The sequence below is a fragment of the Rhinolophus ferrumequinum genome, chromosome 10 (genome assembly GCF_004115265.2).
Source record: "Rhinolophus ferrumequinum isolate MPI-CBG mRhiFer1 chromosome 10, mRhiFer1_v1.p, whole genome shotgun sequence".
In the NCBI taxonomy this organism is placed as follows: domain Eukaryota; kingdom Metazoa; phylum Chordata; class Mammalia; order Chiroptera; family Rhinolophidae; genus Rhinolophus; species Rhinolophus ferrumequinum.
The window spans coordinates 17,288,591-17,309,082 of NC_046293.1; the positions used below are offsets into that span (position 1 = coordinate 17,288,591).

Consider the following 20,492-nt stretch of genomic DNA (forward strand, 5'->3'; position numbering starts at 1 on the left):
GGTCTCAGAGATAAGCTTCAAACACCCCTTAAAAAGGCAGATAAGACCCCAACGGGATTGAGTTTGTTCCTGACACCTGTGCAGATGGCTGAAGCCTAACCGCAATTAGAATAAAATGAGCATTAAGGTTTGGCACCCCTGTGGGTTTTTCTGTATGCATTATGGATAAGAGCATGCACAGAAACTCGTTATGTAACCTGCATACGTCAATCAAATGATCTCAGAGGGGCGTCACATCTCCTGCTGTAAGAAAATTTACCTGCCTTTTTCTATATAAGAAAAAGCTATCCTAGAGGAAAGGGCAGCCGTCTTCCCAAGACACTGACACTAGCTTCCTTTCTCCTGACTAATAAAACCTCTCCTTGCTTTCTCATTTGTCTGAGTCTTGTGAATGCTTTCACACTCTGCAACTGACCAGGGGTATCTAAAGATAATACATTTCCCACAGAAACCCCAATAAAGACCCTGGCCTAGGCTTTCCCCTGGCTCCTGCTTCTGTCTACCTCCTAACCAAAACCTAATGGCTCTGTGTGGCATGCATGCCCCTTTCTCCTGGGAAATGTAACTAAGAAATTCTCTCAATAGCATTAGCCTCTCTGTTTCATCACTTAGGCACCTGTATGTATTAAAACTCACGGGTACAAATGCAACTGAGACCTTTCCCCAACCCGCTCAAGGAAAGCAGTACCATCTGGCTACCTGTTTTATTGGAGACCCCCCCCCAACTGTAAGTATCTTTCGATCTCCTCTTGAAGTAGTCATCTTTCTAGAGGGGAATCCAGTCTCCGGCCTAGAGGATATAAGCCTACAACCCAGCTTTCTGAGTGAAGTTCCAAAAGCCAGAACAATTAAAAGAAGTAGCCTAAAACAACGAATTCTTAACACAATGGAAATAACTAGGATAGAATTCTTTCACTTGACTAACACTATTTTCCCTTTTCAACAGACAATTGGTATCACTCCTGAAGGGTGAGGTGGGGCAGGGATAGGGGACATTTTATTTGCCCACTATTATGAACCAATACATACCCCTTTAACTGTTCCATCTGAAGCAGAGCAGAAAGAAACACAAAAGAAAAACGGGAACTCAATTCTCATTATTTACCCCACCTAGAACTTACCCATGATGAAGTTAAATGGCAGTGATTTTTCTAGTAATCTGCTATGAAAACCAAGATAAGTATTGAAAAATTAAGATTTTTTTTTTATTGAACAGATAGATGCAGATGGCATATTAGTCTCTGCCCTTTGAAGCTGGTATCCATTACAATAAACTTGTTTTGCTATCAAAATTCACTACGGTAAATGAAATATGCTAATACATTTCCAATGAGAGAAAGCCTGCAGGAAGAAGAACATATTTCAGAGGATTTCTGGCAGTTGGCCAAGACTTACAGCTATAGATTGTTTTTAATAGTCCTGGAAATTCAGTGACTAAATTGTGACTGGCATTGCTGTCAGGAGCTAGGGATGATTGATGATCAAGGACCCCAGGAAGCAAAGAAAAACTGCCACTCTTCTTTCTCTTAACTAGAACTCTCCTCTTCTAGAATTATATTTGTCTTTTGTTTTATAAAGAAACCGAACCACTGTGAAAAAAAAGTGTTTTGTCAATTGGCCGACTGAGAACAAGTTCATGTTTCTATAATTCTATTTTATACATATATAGAGAACAGATAAATACATAACCATAAAGCGGATCTCTGATTTCGTTTTGTCTTTTTTTCCTATCTGGTTGGGAGCCTCTCCTGGCTCTGGAGAGGAAGGCTAGACTCTAGGCTGGCTTAGTTGGGATTCTGCTTTGGGGAGCTGATTGAAACAATTTATCCAGAATTGTGGGTCCCACCTAAATCAAGGATTCGTGTAAGCTGTGAAAGCACAAGGGTCATTAGGCCCCAATGCATTCAACAGGTACTGAGGGTTTACAATAGATCAGACATTGAGCTAGGGCATTAATAGTGAACAAGGCAGAATCTCTGCCCTAAATCAATGGTCTAGTGCTTCAGACAAACAAGTAAGTATAATATGTACTGAGATGAAGTGAAGCAGAAGATGCTATGGAAGGAAGCATGTATTTGGAGGAACAGTTAATCTAGTCTTGATGGATGAGGGAAAGCTGCTCTAAGGATAGGATGATTAGACTTCTGCCACTGATTAGGATATAGAAAGATGTCAGAAAGCCTCTCACATTTGTAGTAATAAGAAATAACCAGATAAAGTAATCACACTTTTCCATGGGGTTGTTGGGAAGCAGTGGATAGATCTTAATAATTAAATTCTGACAGGTATTTATGTCTAGAGGGACACAGGTGAGCAGAGAGCTGTGCATTGCCATACTCAAGAAGAAGGGTCTGGTCTGGGTATAAGTAGATGGAAGAGCAAGCCTGTGACACTCTGGGAAAATGCAGAGTCAAGAAGAAACCAGCGCAGACTTTGCCAACAGTATAAGCTGGTGGGACAGACTTGGGTCTGGAAGGAACCCAATCACAAAAATAAATCACTTAGGCCTCCATCCCAGCCCCCAGGTTGCTAAGATTGAACATGCAAGGGAGAGTGTGCCTGAAATAGGAGAGTACAGGACAAGATCCCAGGAGGAGAATTGCCGGAACTGAGAAATCAGGATACCAGAAAGATGATCTCTGTAGATACTCAAATTTCAAGAATTACAACAAGAGTAGTGTTAGAAGGAATGGCAGTGAGCCATAAACTAAGGACTTCAAGGAATGAATAACAGTAACCTAGGAGCCTGCAGATGACCGCTACGAGGATGTCATTTTATGTCTGATAGCATAAACCCAGAGCTGTGGGGCGTTTGTAAGGAAAAAGGAACAACAATGGTCTGAAAGCAATGAGAAGCAAGGAAAACACCCACCCCACCTCCTGGCCTAGTATTGTAAGGGTGTGGGTGAAAAAAGAACCACAGGATGAATAGGATGCTATATCCTCAAGAAACAGTCAAGCTTGAGTTTGAAGAGAAGAATGAGCAAAGATGAGATTGAGAAATGAAGATTTTGCCAATGACCCAATTCCCAAACCCTAGAGGAAGGGTCTAGAAGTTGGGGAGGGGTCAGGAAAGGTGATGTAGAAACCCATATGGTTGAGGTTGAGGAGAGCCTGAAGGATGAGGGATAACTTGGGAGTCCCGGACCAATTGTGAATGTTTTAAGGCACAGAGTAGTTGAGGAAAAGGTGTGTGTGGAGGGGGATTCGGGGGGGGGGCGGGGGGGACTCTTGCCAGAAGCAGGAGAGCTCATGAAAGAATGAGTGATGGTCTTCACTCCTACCAAAGGTGCTGTGTAGGCCAGGGAAGGGGTGCTCTTATCTGGAGCATGTAGATCTCGGGCGTGCAAACCTCACCACCTTTGTACATACTGTTCCTCTTTGTGGAATGCTCCTCCCCATTTGCTTCACCTTGCTAACTTTTGTATCTTCAAAATTCAGCTAAGACATCAGCTCCTCTAGGAAACCACACCTAATTTCATCAATCTGATCTGGGTGCTCCTGTTTGGGGCATACTTTAACCTAGACTACCACATTGTTAATCTTTTTGCATTTTTCTGTCTCCCTAGCTGGACTGTGAGCAACTTAATGTCTGTTTGCTTACTTGTTCATTATCTGTTTACCTTCATGAGGGCAGAATTTTTGTCTGTTCTGTTAACACTGTATCCCAGATTCATAGACTAGTGCTTGGCACATAGTAAGGAATATCTTGTGGATTGATGGATGGCTGGCTCTCTTCAATCCCTGACACCATCCCAGGTCATCCTAGATCACAGCCCTCAAGACCATGTATTAAAATTATTAATGAGTATTCATTAAAAAGCAGAGTGGCTGGTACTAAGTGAGGACTCATAAGAAAAGAAGATAATATTTACCCCAAGGAATTTAGTATATGTGCTGCCGAAGCGAGCACTTTACCCCAAGGAATTTATAACCTAATGGAAAAATTCCTACTCATGGACATTATCAAGGCAAAAAACATAAAGGACAGTTGCCTAGAGCTGTCACTCACAATGTTTATCTTATTTAGTGTGGCGCTAGTACAGTATTTAGAACATAGAAGATGCTCAATAGATGTTGTTGAAAAATAACAATGAAATATTCAATTATATGTGAAGAGATTATATAGTCACAATTACATAGATACAGAGACATGAAGAAATATATTTAAACATATTCCTCATCCTATCCATCCTCACTTCTACCTCCCATTTCTACGTCTACAAATAGTACTCTCAACTTTTCTGTTTCCAACTTTTATTGCACATCTATGTGCTAGGCAGCCTTTTTACAAATGTAAATCGTCACTCTCGTGTTCAGAATTTTTGAATGGCTCCATCACCTATAGAAATAACACCTTTTGGTTCAGAATAATGGTGGGGGCAAGCGAGGTTGATTAAAATGCGGATTTCCCCCAGAGGTCCTGAGTTTATCTAAGGTCAATTCCTGGAATGTGCATTGTAAGAAGCACCATCCACGCCCAAATAATTGATACAACTGGCCCATGGATCACACTTTGGAGAAACATGAACTAGAGTATCAAATCTGGCATAAAAGGGCCTTAATGAGCTCTTCTGTCCATTCCTGTCTCATTTGCTTCCATTTTCCATTTCTGGGATTTTTTGCTTCAGCACAACCAGTTACCCATTGCCTCTACAAACCATACTCCTCCATGCCTCTATGCCTTTGTTTGTACAAAGATCCACCCGAAATTGTCTGTCTGGCTAACTCCACTCAGGAACCTGCTAAAAAACTACCTTCTGTCGTTTAAAAGCTATCTTCTCTGGTTTTCTCAGAGGATTTAAAAGCACCTTTCGTCTACAATACCAAAGCACTTTGCCTCTGTGTGGGTGTGTGCGCACAACTTTCTCAGTATTGTTTGCACTAGATGTGGCAATTCCAGACTCTACGTCTGCCTTAGATTAAAATCTTCTTGAAGGCAGAGACGATTTTCTTCATCTTCTTAGTACTGAGCATCGTGCTTGGTATCTAGTAGAAGGGGTTCAACTTTTGGTTTGGTGACTTGTCCTAGATCACATAGCTGGTAAACTGCACAATCAAAATCTGAACCAAGATCTTCAAATCCCAGGTGCAGTCTTTTCAGGTGTCTGTGGCCCCTTTTTGATGATGTCTCTAAGTGGATATTTCCAACGTATTTCATGTTTTAAAGTCCTCTAAAAACAAGTCTTATCTTCTCTGTCAGGGCATAAAGCACAGCGGGCTTAATCTGACTCAATCTTGGTATTCCCCACAAGGCCTAGCAGAGTACCTGGCATTCAGCATAAAAAAAAAGTTACACACACACACACTTGATTAATGAATGACCCCTAGCTAAATATATTTAACAGATAAAACTAAGCAGGTATAACCTCAAAAGGACGCAATCATTTACTCTTCTTTTTTGCCTCGTTTTTAAGATTTTACTACGAGAACTGCAACCACGCTGCACCCCGCGTCTGACGTGACAAACCAGACCTAGAACTACCAATTCCAGAATGCCATGCGGGGGGCGTGCTCTCCGAGAGCCGCCGAATGATTGGCGAGCGGGGACTTTTCCTTCCGGCAGGAAGGGCCCGGGAGGCGGGGACTTGGGGGAGACGTTTAAACACTATTACCAGGTTGGGCGGGCCACGTCAGGGAGGACTTTGTGGGTGATCCCTGGGTCCCCCGCCCGCTGAGGAGATGGATGAGGACGGGCTTCCTCTCATGGGGTCAGGCATAGACCTGACCAAGGTTTGTAAAGGAAGGAGTTGAACTTCCGGTGACCTGGGAGGAGGATGGGGAAGGGACGCCCGATGCCCAGGGGGACCCCATCTCCCATGCCTCACCCTGTCCCTGGCCCCGGGCTTCTCTTCGGCCGGTCTCGGGAGGGAGAGTCCCACACTTCACCTTGAAAAGGGGTCCCTCCCGAGCTGTTTAAGGGGGTCGTGTGCCTCTCCCAGCCCTCGCTTCACGGGTCTCTATGCTCAAGGCGACATGGGCCGGTTGCGAACTCTAACCCCACCTCTTTTACTCGGCCCCCAGGTTTTTTGTGTGTTTATGTGTGCTGTCTTTACCGACAAGTTCTTACTTGTGAATCCAGAGCCCATTCTCAAACTTTTCTGCAGCTTCTGCCATCTTCGGACACCCCACCCCCACGATTTGGGAAAACAAACTATGGACTGCCTGTTGGCAGTACTAAAAGGGATTCGTGTCACACAGCTCATAAAACACCCCGTTATATTAATATCAAAGGGATTGCACAGTGTATCTTCCTCCTGTACGAATCACATATATATATATTTTTTACATAACACAGGTGCCAGCTATTCAGCAGAAAAGAACGGTGGCATTTCTAAACCAGTTTGTGGTGCACACTGTACAGTTCCTCAATCGCTTTTCTACAGTTTGTGAGGAGGTAGGTCCTGTGATACTGGTGTAATGAGTACCCTAAAAATCACTTTGCACTTCTGAAGACGGCAAATGAGTAAAACAAGAATTACAGTCTACTCTTCCCATATGAACCCAATTATGTTAACATACTTTAAATCCTTTTTGATTCTGTTACCATCAGTCCTGCACTCCACTTCTGTTGCATTAGTTTTCTAGAGGCCTTTGTGAAATAGTTCAGTAAAGCTTATGATTAAAGAGAACAAAAGGAATTCCAAAATTTCACAGTTGAAAACATTTTGTATTTTGAAATTAGTTATGTTTCTCTTACCCCAAAGATTTACATTTTCAAGTTCACATTGTTTCAGTTGATATTAAAATTATTTTACATCTTTGGAGCCAAAAAAAAAAAAAATGGGTAAGAAGGTAGCCTAGAAACATAGCTTTGGCATCAAATATCATTATGAAAATAAAAATACTTTCTGCAACTGATTTGTGAAGTGAGGATTAAGTACCCAATTAAAGATGAGAGATCCCTGTCTTTAGGGGGGAAAAAGGCAAAAAAGAGAATGGGGAGGAAATGGGAAACATGGGTTGAAATTGGATTTAAGAAAGGAGAAAGATAAACTCACATAATTCACAGGTGAGCCAATTAAATAAGCCTATTGAGTTCTTTATGTGTTGTATTTAACATAAGGTATAGCCTTAGCAAATGGAGTTTTTCTTAGATATCTGATTAATAAAAATTGCATGGAGAGAAGAAAACTATTTTCACTTGTAGATTTCAGCTGCTGTTTTTGTCTAGCTATCAAAATCTTTTCTGTCTTCTTACTAAGACAAAGGCACTGAAATGATAATTGATAGAGTAAGGGATTCAATTCAATATATTTTATCTAATAGGTCCAGAGACTAGGTGCTTGCTTCAGTGAGTTTTATATTGCTGCCTCTCTAAATGGGTGTAGAATTGACTGACCAAAAACCAGTAAACCAAGGATTTAGTCCTTCACTTTTTATGTCAGGGATGGGTAGAGAAGTATCTGGACAGCGACTATTCCAGGATTGTTAGTAGAGAGGAGCAGATACTCCATCCCCTCATCACTGGGTTAAAAAATAAACAGCAACAGCCAGCAAACACACCTATGAAAGCAACTTAACTGAGCTGCTCTGGGCCAAGGATAGCGCCTCACCTCTGTAGTGCCTCATGGTTTTCATGGCCTGGGCAGTGAGTACTGTCGACTGGGGACTAGATCAGATATAACAATCATCATCTCTTGTTTACTGATTTCTTAGGAATTATCAGAGCCTCGTGATTCATTCTTTTCTCCCCTTCTCAACTTCCTCTCTCAACTTCCCCTCAGCTGTTTTCACTGTATTGTTCACTATTCCCTAGTTCTTCCTTGAACTCTAGAGACAAGCTTGTTAACTAAAAACTCATGAAGTTTAAATGTTTATTGCCTTTTTCTCCTTAATGAATGATACTCTAGGTTGACTAGGACTCATTATTTACAATTCATATTTTAGCAGTTTGGATATAGTTGTAGACTGTTTGCTGGGTGTGATGACAGTGCTTATTCCGTGCTAGGCATTGTACTAATTGCTTTACATATCTTTAATCATTCCAGCCAGCCCTTTGGAAGAGGTCCAGCTATCTCTCTCTTAGAAATACAGAAACAAGATGTAGAGAAGTTTAAATCATTTGTTTAGCCATTCATTCATTCATTCAACATATATTTAAGTGCATAGTATTTATAGCTGCAGTAACTGCGCTAACTTGCCCACACTCACAGAGCTGGAAAATAGCAGAGCTGGGATTCCAACTCTGATCTACTCACTGGAAAAAACAAAAATGTCTCCCTATTCAGTTATATTGCATCTTCTGCCCTGAATAAGAGGCATGTTTACATCATTTGCAAGTGAGAGACTTCAAAGTGTCTTTTTTATAGCTATTTCAAATTGTATTTTTCAGATACGTATTCTCTTTGCTATGCCATATCCCTTTGATGTAATGTCTTTTTGATATGATGAATTCAAAGGACATAATATATGTGTTCAAACATAAGGTGCCATTTTATTCCAAGTTAAGATTAATGTGGTTTTTTGACATGGCACCTAGTAGGTCTATAATCCTCATTTAAAGCCTCAAACAAGAACCCAAATGACTGTTTCCCTCAACAAAACATGAACCTCAGCTGTTATGTGTTGAACTGGAAGTTAATGGGGGAGGGAGGGAAGAAATACCTGTTTGTGTTTTGTTTTTTGTTTTTCATACAATCTGGTTTGAACCAAACCCAAACTGTAACAACTTCAGTCACTGCTAAACTTAAACTGTAATTAAATTTGAAATAAATTGCTGGGGCTCTCTTCATCACTAATACTGGTTTTAGAGTTCTCTAGTAAAGAGAAAAGTGAAGAACTTAACTTTTAAAAAACTTTCTGGATACCAGACTACTTTGTAACTGTTCTAATGACTGGATCCAGGGTAGGAAAGAAGTTAGAAGAGGGAGAAAGGAAAGTAGCTGAATCAGATCCAAGTTGCAGAGTTACTTAGGGTCATCTCTTCACAAATCCCCAGTAAGCATTTCTACTCTGGCCCTAATCAGCAAAATCTTATGGTGGTCCATTGGGACTGCTAATTTAAATTGGGAGTGGGGTGGGTGGGGCATTCAATGCAAGTTCTATGCATATTGCAGATAAAAGTGAGCAGAAATTTAACCTTATATTGAATTTTAAAGTCAAAGCTACTCTATAAACAGGATAGTCAGATGTGTCATTTTGACTCAGACTTGTAACATGCCTAGAATACTGGGTTTTTAATCATTTAAAACATATTCTAAAATGTTTCTTTTTGTTTCTAAAATCTTAAGTATAGGCAAAACTGCTGAGAATTCTCACATAATCTAAAAAACTTTACAGTGCTTATCTTCTACATCCAGTTTTAAGCCCACCATCGGACTTATCAACCAAATAATGTTTTGTTTAAAACTATTTATTGCTACAAGTTTTTACAACTGCTTTTACAACTTTTACAACTGCTGGGCTTAAGTGTCAGATGAAGCTTAATAAAACCAGCAATTGCTTCCCTTTCTGGCTGTTCGGACACGTACAATCCAGTGTGATATACCAAGAGATCCATTATTTTAAAATACTGTTTCTCTTTTAGAGAATTGGATATGCACACTGGATATTTTACAAACCTAAAAACCACAGTATTTTATTTTTGTTTCCATGTTTAACTATTCACTCCATATTTCTTCCTTTCGTCTTCTTTTTCACTTTAATAAAATACTCTGCGTTAGAAATAGATGGGTGATAAATCAAGAAGTTTTCAGCTCAGCTTACAGATTTCAGGTAACTTGTAAATTCCTCTACTGTCCCAAGCCAAGGTATATTTCAGGTTTGCTTTAAATCCTTATAAAGATAAAAGGGTGGCTAAATACATGGGAAACTGATGTCTTTCCATTTCCTCCTTGCTTAAACTTTCAGAGATGGGCACAGTTACTCTCGTTGGTTATATTATTTATATTCATAGTCAAGTCATCTACACGTTAAAGCAGTGGTTCTGAACTACGAGACATTTGGCAATGTCAAGAAATATTTTTAGTTGTCACGACTGGAGAGTACTAGTGGCATTGAGTGGATAGAGGTCAGAGATTCTGCTACACATCCTATAGTGCACCAGACAGCCCCCCACAACAAAGAATTGTCTAGCCCAAAATGTCAGTAGACCCAAGGTTAGAAACTTGCTTTGTAGTAGTCTGGGGTTGTACAAGGAAAATGCAGAAGGCATCAACATCTTAGAAATGAACTTCAGCAGCCCATAAATGAAGCCAGGTATAGTTGATCAAGTGACAATGGCTTTTCTAAAGAGTATGTATTTATGTACTTTATAGGAATAATTATATGTTATGGGAATAACAGTTATACCAAATTATCTTTGAAAAGCAGAGATTCTTAATTTGTGCCATGTACACTTTGGTAGTCTAATGAAACAAAATTTATGTTTTTAAATGTATAAAATAAAATGTATAGGATTACAAAAGAAATCAATTACATACTTTAAGAAAAACTCAAAATTTTGACGTAGTATGTCTTTTATTAAAGCATTATATTGTATAATCCAGATAACATGTAAATTTTAAGAGCCTCGTGCTCTACCGACTGAGCTAGCTGGGAGCCTCTATGTAATCTTTTAGACTCTCAAAAACCAGCTCTAGAGAAGATGGATAATACTTTTATGGATAATAAAATAACGTGGTTTATCTACAACAAAAATCTTCCCTAGCCAGGAGAAAAAGTCATTGTTGATCAGATTTTAAGAAAATCATTTGCATAGTAGTTTTAAACTGGGGTACATGAACTTGGATGACAAAATAACTATATTTAACTTAAATTTCACAGTTTCTTTAACTTGAAATTTAGTCAGCAAAATTCACAGTAGTATTCACATCCTGGGAAGGACGGCGTGAGATTTTTATCACGCTATGCATTTTAATAGCATGCAATTTAAAACTTATGAATTGTTTGTTTCTGAAATTTTCCATTTAATATTTTTGGACCATGGTTGACCATTCGTAACTAAAACCACAGATAATGGGGGACAACTGTACTTCACAGTTATTGTTGTTATTAGATTAAATGTCAAAGATGTTTTGGATAAATTATTATACATTATAATATATTGATGTTTAGATCAGTGTCTTTCATGTCTTGTGTGAATAAATCATTCATATATCTTGTTTTATTAAAAAGACACAGATCATTTCATTTTGGTGTGGTTTTGATAATAGTAGATGAGGTTAGGTAATATGAGTGTCAAAGCAAAAGATTAACATACCAGACGAATCTGCAACCAAAAAAAGATTGAGAATTACTGCCCTAGAAAGTACAGTCATCCCTCAGTATCCACCTGGGATTGGTTTCAGGACCCCCACAGATACCACAATCCAGGGATGCTCAAGTCCCTTATATAAAATGGTGTAGTATTTGTATATAACCTACACACATCCTCCTGTATACTTTAAATCATCTCTAGATTATAATACCTAATACAATGAATGCCATATAAATAGTTGTTATACTGTATATTATTTAGGAATAATGATAAGGAAAAAGTCTGTACCTGTTTAGTACAGACACAACCATTGTAGGCCTAACCACATAGTGTACATCAGCAATAATGTAACTTCATTTTCCTTAATATTTTTGATCTGCAATTGGTTGGATCCAAGGATGCAGAACCCATGGATATGGAGGGCTGACTATAACTCTTTTGTCCAAGCCTCTTTAATCTTCCTTATCAAGTAATCATCTAAATCATCATTTTCATCCTTATTCCATTATTTACTAAGACTTGTATTTCAGTCCTTAGCCTATCCTGTATGAATCATTGAGTACCCATGGTAGGACAGTTTATTTAGTTTTATGATCTAAACCTGAAAAAAAAAATTAATACCAATTTTTAAATAAGATAAACAGCATCTGTTTTAGGAAACTTTGATCAGAAAAATTTGATTCCCAGTGTTTAGCACAGTAACATCTTAGTGAGAAAAGGATTGGTCATTTATTAGCTTTGAATAACAAAAATTCTACCTGTGAAATACTTTGGGAATTGTCCTTCTTTTTTTTAATTAGTAAACTTTATTTTTTTAGAGCAGTTTTAGGTTCACAGCAAAGCTAAGCAGAAAGCACTGAGTTCCCTGCCCCTCGCCCCCACGCCCCCACTATCTTTCCCACTTTCATCATCCCCACCAGCGTGGTACATTTGTTAAAACTGATTTGTTACAATCTACCTTGACACATCATCTCCCAGAGTCTGTGATATCATGTGTTAACAACATAAAGCTTTTTCAAAACAATGTAAAATTCTATCAAAAATAGTATCTGGAGTTGGAGTGTTTGAGTTCAGATTATTTTACTTGTATGAAGACTTAGTTTTTTTCATCTTTAAAATTGGCATAATAATAGTTCTTATGTCTTAGATTTGGTGTGAGATTTCAAATGATATGTTGTATATACAGTGTAGCATAGTATGGTAAGTGCTCAAAATGTTTATATTGATGACTATCGGTTAAAAATACGTACTTACATAAAATATATTAAAACAAAGATTAATTTTTAATTCATCTTTTTGTTTCTCTTTATGTGTTTATTTACTTTAGTCAAACCAATGTATGCATTTTAAAATAAGTTAGAAATTATCATTCACTTTACAAATTTGCTGTGGGATTTCTACAATCATAAGCTTCTCTAATGAGTTAAAAGACTGATTAAATTTGCCAAAATTTAATTTCCATGATTTTCAGGAAAACACCTATAATTTGGAGACCTATAACACCTATAATATAATGTCTTATAAACCTGTATTTATATTTACATAAAAGCTTTATGTGAACAAATCCTAGAAATCAAAATTAAAGTTAGCTTTGAATGCCACTAAAACTAGATTCTTATGTTTTATTTCTAAATTATATCTTTGTAGATCTCAAGATGCTCATCTTAAAAATAAGTATTTTGTGAAGAAGCACTAACTACTCTGTGGTTGCTTTCACTTTTTTCTTTCTCTAAACGTGGGCAAAATTACCATTTCTCAGGGTGTTAAAAATCTGCTTATGAGTCAGTCAGGATCTTGATAATATCCCAGAAGCAGTCAAAATGCTGCATGCACATCTGGCAACTAGTAAACCGTCCAACTGCTCTTGGACTATGTCACTGAATATAACAATGTGTAGGATTATGTGTAGAAATAAATGTTCTTATGGATCATATTTTACGATGTTACTTTTGTGTGGCTATGTGTGTGTGTATGTATGTACCGTGGGTGCCAAAAATATGTAATACACACGACTTGTATTCATCTTTTGTTATCGGTTTATATTGAGTATTTCAATTTTAACACAGTTGTTTTTCCTTTCTTAAAATGTGCATACATTTTTTTTGGCACCCTCTGTATATAATTGGGTAGAGTAACTAGAGTATAGTAAACTCTTGGTTCTGGTTTATCTGGGATTTTGGTGGTGGATTGATTCCTTTTGTTTTTTTAGAACTCTGGTTTTTTCTTTGTTTTAATTCCTTCCAACATGAACTGCTCGTCTTCCAGTTTCATGTCCTTTATACTTTTCAAACTTGAAAAGCTTGAATTTAGCATTAATTGTACATACTTACGTGTTTAAGTAATTTATAAAGGCAAATCCTGTTCTAGGCTGTCTTGAGCTCATTTTTATTCTTGTTTTCTATGAAGAATGTCTTCATTCATCAACAAATAATTATTAGTCTCCTATTAAGTGTCAAGTACTGTTCTGGGGACTGGGGGCATAGCAGTGAAGAAAAACTCTGTCCTGGGAGGAGTTTGCATTCTGATCTCAATGATTGATTATGGCTCTGATAATGAGTCTGAAAAGGCTGAAAATGTAACTACTTCTTATCTATGAATACAATTTTATAAAATAACTGTGAATCATGCTAATGAAAAATAATAGAATACTTGAGTTTTTATTCCTACGCATGTAAATAAGAGAAATATGGAAAAAAATAGAAAATGACAAACACTTAAACCATGGTTTTTATTATTTTCCAATCTGCCCTTTGTTATCCTTGTTAAGTTTAATTTAATCAGACTTTATTCTTTTGTTTCTAATCTTTTCCAGAAATTGGCAGACCTGTCTCTTCGTATCCAACAAATTGAAACAACTCTCAATATTTTAGATGCAAAGGTTTGTATTTCTGAATAATTATAGTATAAACTTTGCTGTACACTTATCAACCTTCTCAGTTATACTTAACTTTAAGTGCATTTGGGAATGAATTAAATTTAGCCCCTCCATCCTGAGGTGGTACAGTGTTTTTCATTTGTTTTTTTAATTTATTGTAATTGCAAAGGAAATGATAATTATTATCAGCCATTAACTGAGTCTGTTTAAATGTACACATGGATTGAGATTTCTTTCATTATACTAATCAAAAGCATAATGTGAGTAACATGTTAAGAAATTGAGCTGTTATATAGTTTATTTCATTTGATGGAAAATTCCCAATTATCTTAATAGTAATCATTTGATAACACAGTAAGAACTTTAGGTGTCTCCAGAGCAAAATTTGGAGAAAGTATCAGCCATTTTCCATTTGCAAGTATATTAAATGCTAATGAAGAATATCAATATTTTGAAGTCAGAAAGATAACTAGCAAATATAAAAGAGTTGTTTTCATTTGAAAGCTTGCAGATTTTGTGTGTTTTTTCAGTTTATATGTAATGGAGACACTAAAATATTTTTGTGACTTTGTCCTTTTATCAAAAAATCTGAAAAAATATTAAATATTTATGAGGAATTTAAATGACTAATATCTTTAGCATAGGATCATGATGTGTAGTTTGTACTTTCTACATCTTCTTGTGGACTCAGCCCCTATGTTTCTCTCCGAACATTTCTCTAGCTTGGAAAATTTAGGCTACCTGGCCTTGAACATGTTCCAGATATCCTCTTAGCAGCCATAGCCACTTGGAACTATTTGGGCCATAGCCACTGTGCTAAGTACTGTCGTCAGTCAACAGTTCTCAATGAATATCGCTGCTTCAGATCTTATTACCATTGGTTGTTCATGATTCTTTATTATGATTATGTAGCTTGTTTTAATGTGTGGGGAATTCTTGACTTAGAGTCCAAGGTCACAAGTTGAGTTACTATATGGACAAGTTAACTTTAATTATTTCCATGGTCATAGAGTTAATCTCCAATATTAGCCAAACATCTGACAAATATATATCACTGATATCAAGATTGAATCAGAAAAGAGGGTTTGCGTGGATCTTGCAACTCCAACCTGAGATGTTTAATCACTGACAACAAGCTCATCTTTTGTGTATGAAAAATAATACATTTTAGTAACATTCAGAGATAAATGTTTAAAAAAAAGAAGGGGCTATATTAGACATGAAAATGTGATGGCAAGAGTTTTGTCATTTCTCAAATAATTGAAATTTAAAATGTGCTATAAAACACTTTTTTTACAAAGTGTGTTTAGTAAAAATCTTTTTATGACATCTTTGTGAAGTAAGTTTTTTATCCCCACCCTACAGGTGAGAAAATTGAGGCCTACAGATATTTCCACAAGGTCACATGGCCTGTGACTTAAACCGAGGCACTTTGATTCCAAAGCCATGCTCTTCTCATTCCTTACACAAGGATTCTCTCAGTTTAAAAAGAATTTCTGGGAAAATAATGATCATAAGCTAAATTAGATTTGTGAGAAATTGTTCAGAATATTGTATTTGTAAATGCCTTTTCCTTTTGAATATTTTACGGCATAGATAATTTCAAACACCAAAGATGAGATTTTATAAACATGTTTCTCTGGACTTAACACTCACACACCTAGGAACTTACAGTTTTTAGCTTGTAGTAGTATCCTCACATACCAACATTAATTTTATTTTCTCAGTTGTCATCAATCCCAGGCCTAGATGATGTCACATTTGAAGTATCTCCTGTAAGTGTCACTAGTGTCACAAATGAATCACATTCTGAAACCACTTCAGAGCAATCACAGGTAAGTATTTAAGTTCCAAGAAACATGAGCAAATCTTGTTGGTTGAACTAGATAGACCTAAGCAACAGGTTTGAAGGAAGAAGGTAAATAAAAATCTAAAACTTTGAATACTAACATTTTAAAGCCTTAAGATAGAAACTGAAGTTTGGGAAAAAAAAGTTAGGTGTTTTGTTTTGTTATTTTGAAGGGCTTCCTGAAGTTTATATTTTCTTTGCCTATAAAAAAGAAAATTGATCTATACAGGACTTGGAAAAATCTTGAATATAATTACTTTCTTTAAGTTCACTATGGAAATTTTTTCTAAGTTCCTATAAAAAATGTACTTTTAAAATATTTTATTATAAAAACTTTCAAGCATTCACAAAAATAGTATAGTACAATGAATACCCAAATGCCCGTTACCCAGATTCACCAGTTAAGATTTTTGTGGCAGTTGTTTCATCTCTTTTTTTGTCACGAGCTGAACTGAATCCCAGGATCATACTACTTCACCCCTGTATAATTCCTTGAGCATCTCTGAAAAGTTCTGACGTTTTCTTGCATAACCACAATGCTTTATGTCACACAATATAATTAACACCAATTCCCTTGTTATCTAACCCCATGTTACTCAAAGTGTGCTTCATGGACCAGCAGCCTGGGCGTCAGCTGGGGGCTTGTTAAAAATCTCAGGCTCCACCTCAGACTTACTGAATCAGAATCTACATTTTAGCAAGATCCCTAGGTGATTTGTAGGCTATTGAAGTTTGGCAGATAGTGATCTAAGAAATACCAATTGTCTAAAAAGTGTGTTTTGGGGTTTAATTTGCTCAAATCAGCATCATAAGTAATGGTCTTTACATTTGGTTCTTATGTCTTAATGTTCATTTATTCTCTGTATAAGTTTAAATTTTGTATTACTTTTTATTTCAAGAAATAAAAATTTATGGTTTGAGAATAATCTCTAGTGTATCTCAGTGAGGTATTAAAATTCAAAATAAGATAGTCATTAAAATGGAGAAGAAGTAGACTTCCTATCTCTGTGGAGTTCTGCATTTGTATCCAGAGGTACTTTTTACAGGATATGTTTTAGCTCATGATGCTATTGACTGTGATAATGACTAAGATGTAATGTGTGCTTCCTGTGAGCCAGGCTGCTTCTAAGTGCTTTTCATAAATTATCAATAATTCATTTAATGCTCCCAACAACCCTATGAACTACATACTGTATTAGAATTGTCTACTTTACAGACGGGTCAAATAAGTTTAACAAAGGATAAGTAACTTGCTGAAGACCAAACAGTAAATGTAAGAGCTGGAATTTTAACCCAGGTAGTTGGGTGCCAAAAGTCCTAGCTCTTAACCTGCTGCACTACATGACACTGTCTCCAGCACCTGTGTTGAATTCATTAAATGTACTGAGCACACGTGGTGTGAGGCACTGTGGGAGGAGGCATATATTTAGATATAGTATAGATTTGTGGAATGAATTAGATGACCATGTTCTAAACAATTACATACTAGAAAATTTAACATCCATTTAATTTACATAGGAAATTCCATCATCATGGCCACTGGAAAACACATATAATATATAAGAGGAAAGCCAGATGTTGTAGAGGAGTTTAACATAAAAGTTTCTTTCATTAAATATGGATCATCCTTTTTCTAAAACAAGACATGTAAAAAATATTAAGAGTATTTCTACTTTACATAGTAGCTATGTTTTGGTGGATAGTAGCTGTCATATGTTTCTATACATTTTTAAGTGGTATCTGTGTAACTTTGAATATTAATTTTTCCAGGTGCCATTATGAATGCTATCTTCAATATGCCTTTTAAAACTTATGCAGTTGTTTTGGTCCTGGCTATTTAAGGTCTCAAAAAATTGGTTATGAGTAATCATATCTAAATTTTCTAAAATTCAGAATAGCCTAATATATCTTGGCAATTTTATTTTAAAATTGTATATTAATTCATTTGGAGGATTTATGAAGCTCTGTTGGCTTCCTGAGTTTAAAAATTGTGGTAAAGTTGTGCATTGATTAGCTTAATAAAATGACTGTTTAGCATGTTCTTAATATTCAAATCAACTTATTTCTTCTCCATTGTTATTAATTGGTATATTTTTTTGTAAAATATTTTGAAATGGATGTAAGTATTGTTTAACACAGAATTTCCATTGGCGTTAGTCAACTCACTTATCAGATAAAGGATAATTATACACTTTTTTAGAAATCGTCCATTCATTGCAGTCTCTATATATGAGTCAAAGATTCAAGGTTTGCATACTGATTTTTCTGCAACTTTAATTTCATGGTTCAGATTTTATCATTACTCACAATAGAACATCCAATTGTGCAGATTGAGATTAATTTAAGAATAAAATGAAAGACAGCTGAGAGATGTGATAGAGGATTTATTGGGTCATTCAAATAAGACCTGATATAATTAAACCTTGTTGAGGTCTTGACTGTTAGTCAGAAGTTAATGGCTGCGTTTTGAGATTCAGTAGGCCTGTATATAATTAGCATTTCGTCTATTGTGCTATTGTATGTGTTTATTGTCCATAATATTTTAAAAAACATACTTGGGTCTTGTTTGAATTTTTTACTTAGTTAAATGTTTTGTACTTTTTGTATTTATGTATTTTACAGATGAATACACATACACTCACTTCTGTACATTTAAGTGTCAGTATAACAGTAGTAGAAATCTAAAGGATTTTTGGATGTTTTATTTGCTTCAGTGTTTTTGAAAGCTTTAATTTATATTTGAATTATCTAAGGAAAAACCTTAATATATAATTCACATTTTAAAACTATCATTTTAAAACTATCAGTATTTCAAGATATTTCTTGATTTATCTATATTCCAGCATAGATATGTAGACATAAAATTTGACTTCATTCTGCTAAGGAAATTCCTATTAATGCTAATACATATACAGGTAATAAGTGAGAATTCACAGAAGCAAACTTATTCTAAGTGTTATTTCTATGTTGATAGAAAAATCAAGATGTATAGAGACAGTCTCAGCTTTGCACTTAAGTGAGGGCAGGGTTGCAGCAAGTTTCAGGTAATACAGTACTGTGAGAATTGCCTGTATGATAAAACCATTTTTATCTAAAAGACCATTCCCAGTATTCTTTACTGTGCATAGTATTTAGTATATAATCTTAACCACTATGTGGAGAATGTTACCATTAATAATAGTTGAAATATATAAAACTGGATAATTTTGTCTGAGAAATGGGTTTCTTCCACAAATTCTTTAGGCATTGCTTTCTAAGATGTTAGAATAGCTATATCTACTTAGAAAAAGATTATTTAATAAATTAGGAATTCAACTGTGCAGACGATAGATACATAGAAAATCAATTTACTGTCCATGAGAGTTGTACAGTTGATGAATCAATAGTTTTATTACCTTTATGAAAAGTTTTATTAAAATAATATGTCCAACCTATAATTCATGTTTTATATCAGCATTCTGGGGACAAGTAAAGCAAGATTCTAATATTTTTTAATGCCATGAATATATTTGCATTTTTAAGGAACAGTATATTGTTAATATTAAATGTACCTTTCTCTGAAATCATATTTAAATATTTGGGAACATATATCCCATAATTAAATTATTGGTATTTAAATTTAGAAATATGATTTTTTTTCTGATAGTGATTGCTTTAGAATTATAAAAAGAAATATCCCTTTTAAGTAACATGATGGACCCCTTTTGTGAATTGTCTAAAGATTTACACGCAATACTCTCTACAGCAGAACAGTTTACAAGACTCTGGACCACAGGAAAGTGAAGTAACAGCAGAAAATATCTTAACTGTAGCCAAGGATCCAAGATATGCCAGATATCTCAAAATGGTTCAAGTGGTAAGCTAATTTGGTCTGTCTTCTCTGTCTAGCAGCCGCATTTGAAATTCTTAACCCTGGAGGTTTCATTGTTATTTTTCCACCTGAGAACACTGCTAAACCGAGTGACCAAGTTTTCTATTCTCTTACTTCTTTCCTATGTTTAATGAATAGCCTGATAAAAAGTAACCAAAGGTCAGACTTTTCTAATTAAAATTGATCTCACACTTCAGATTAACATGGTTTAATATAGATTTATGTAAATTTTTTTGCTTTACACAAAGTTATCATTGTAAATCTTGGATGTATCGATAGAGGAGTGAAAGTGGACTATACATTTGGTAAATGCTATGGCTTCAGCTTAATTCCTGTATGCTAGCACAAATAATGTTTTTTTGTGTGTATTTTTATTCAGAATTTCATCTGTCAAATGATTTGGTTCATAGAAAAAAGCTTAAGTTTCTTGGCCATGTAAGGTAATCCTTTAAATTTATTGTATGATTTCAGAATTTTTATTTCTTCTAAGAAATCATTACGTAGTATGGTATCAAAAATATCTGCAGTTGTCTATAACAGCAGAAACTAATTTCATTCCTGTAGAAAGTGCTGTTGCAGTGATTGAAGGAGCTAGCTGTTCATCATTTTTCTGTTAATTAAAAAATTAATGTTTTTGTACCATTCTATTATCAGGCAAAAGAAGTAATAATACTAAGAAGTACTAAGGACAACATTT

The 20,492-nt window shown here is 35.8% G+C and overlaps 1 protein-coding gene across 3 annotated transcripts in view; it reads left to right on the forward strand.

The window, feature by feature from the left end:
• Positions 1–5,578: 5,578 nt before the first annotated feature.
• The window catches only part of WASHC3 (WASH complex subunit 3), a 42,288-nt gene continuing 27,374 nt past the window's right edge, over positions 5,579–20,492 (forward strand). Inside the window, exons 1-5 of one of the 3 annotated variants that reach the window (XM_033116237.1) lie at positions 5,579–5,733; positions 6,299–6,397; positions 14,013–14,078; positions 15,803–15,910; positions 19,673–19,780. In XM_033116237.1, coding sequence (XP_032972128.1) covers positions 5,683–5,733; positions 6,299–6,397; positions 14,013–14,078; positions 15,803–15,910; positions 19,673–19,780 — 432 coding nt within the window. In that variant the 5' untranslated portion in view covers positions 5,579–5,682. Of the gene's footprint in view, positions 5,734–6,298; positions 6,398–14,012; positions 14,079–15,802; positions 15,911–19,669; positions 19,781–20,492 lie in introns of all 3 variants that reach the window. The other 2 variants (XM_033116236.1, XM_033116238.1) reach the window with 2 other exon arrangements.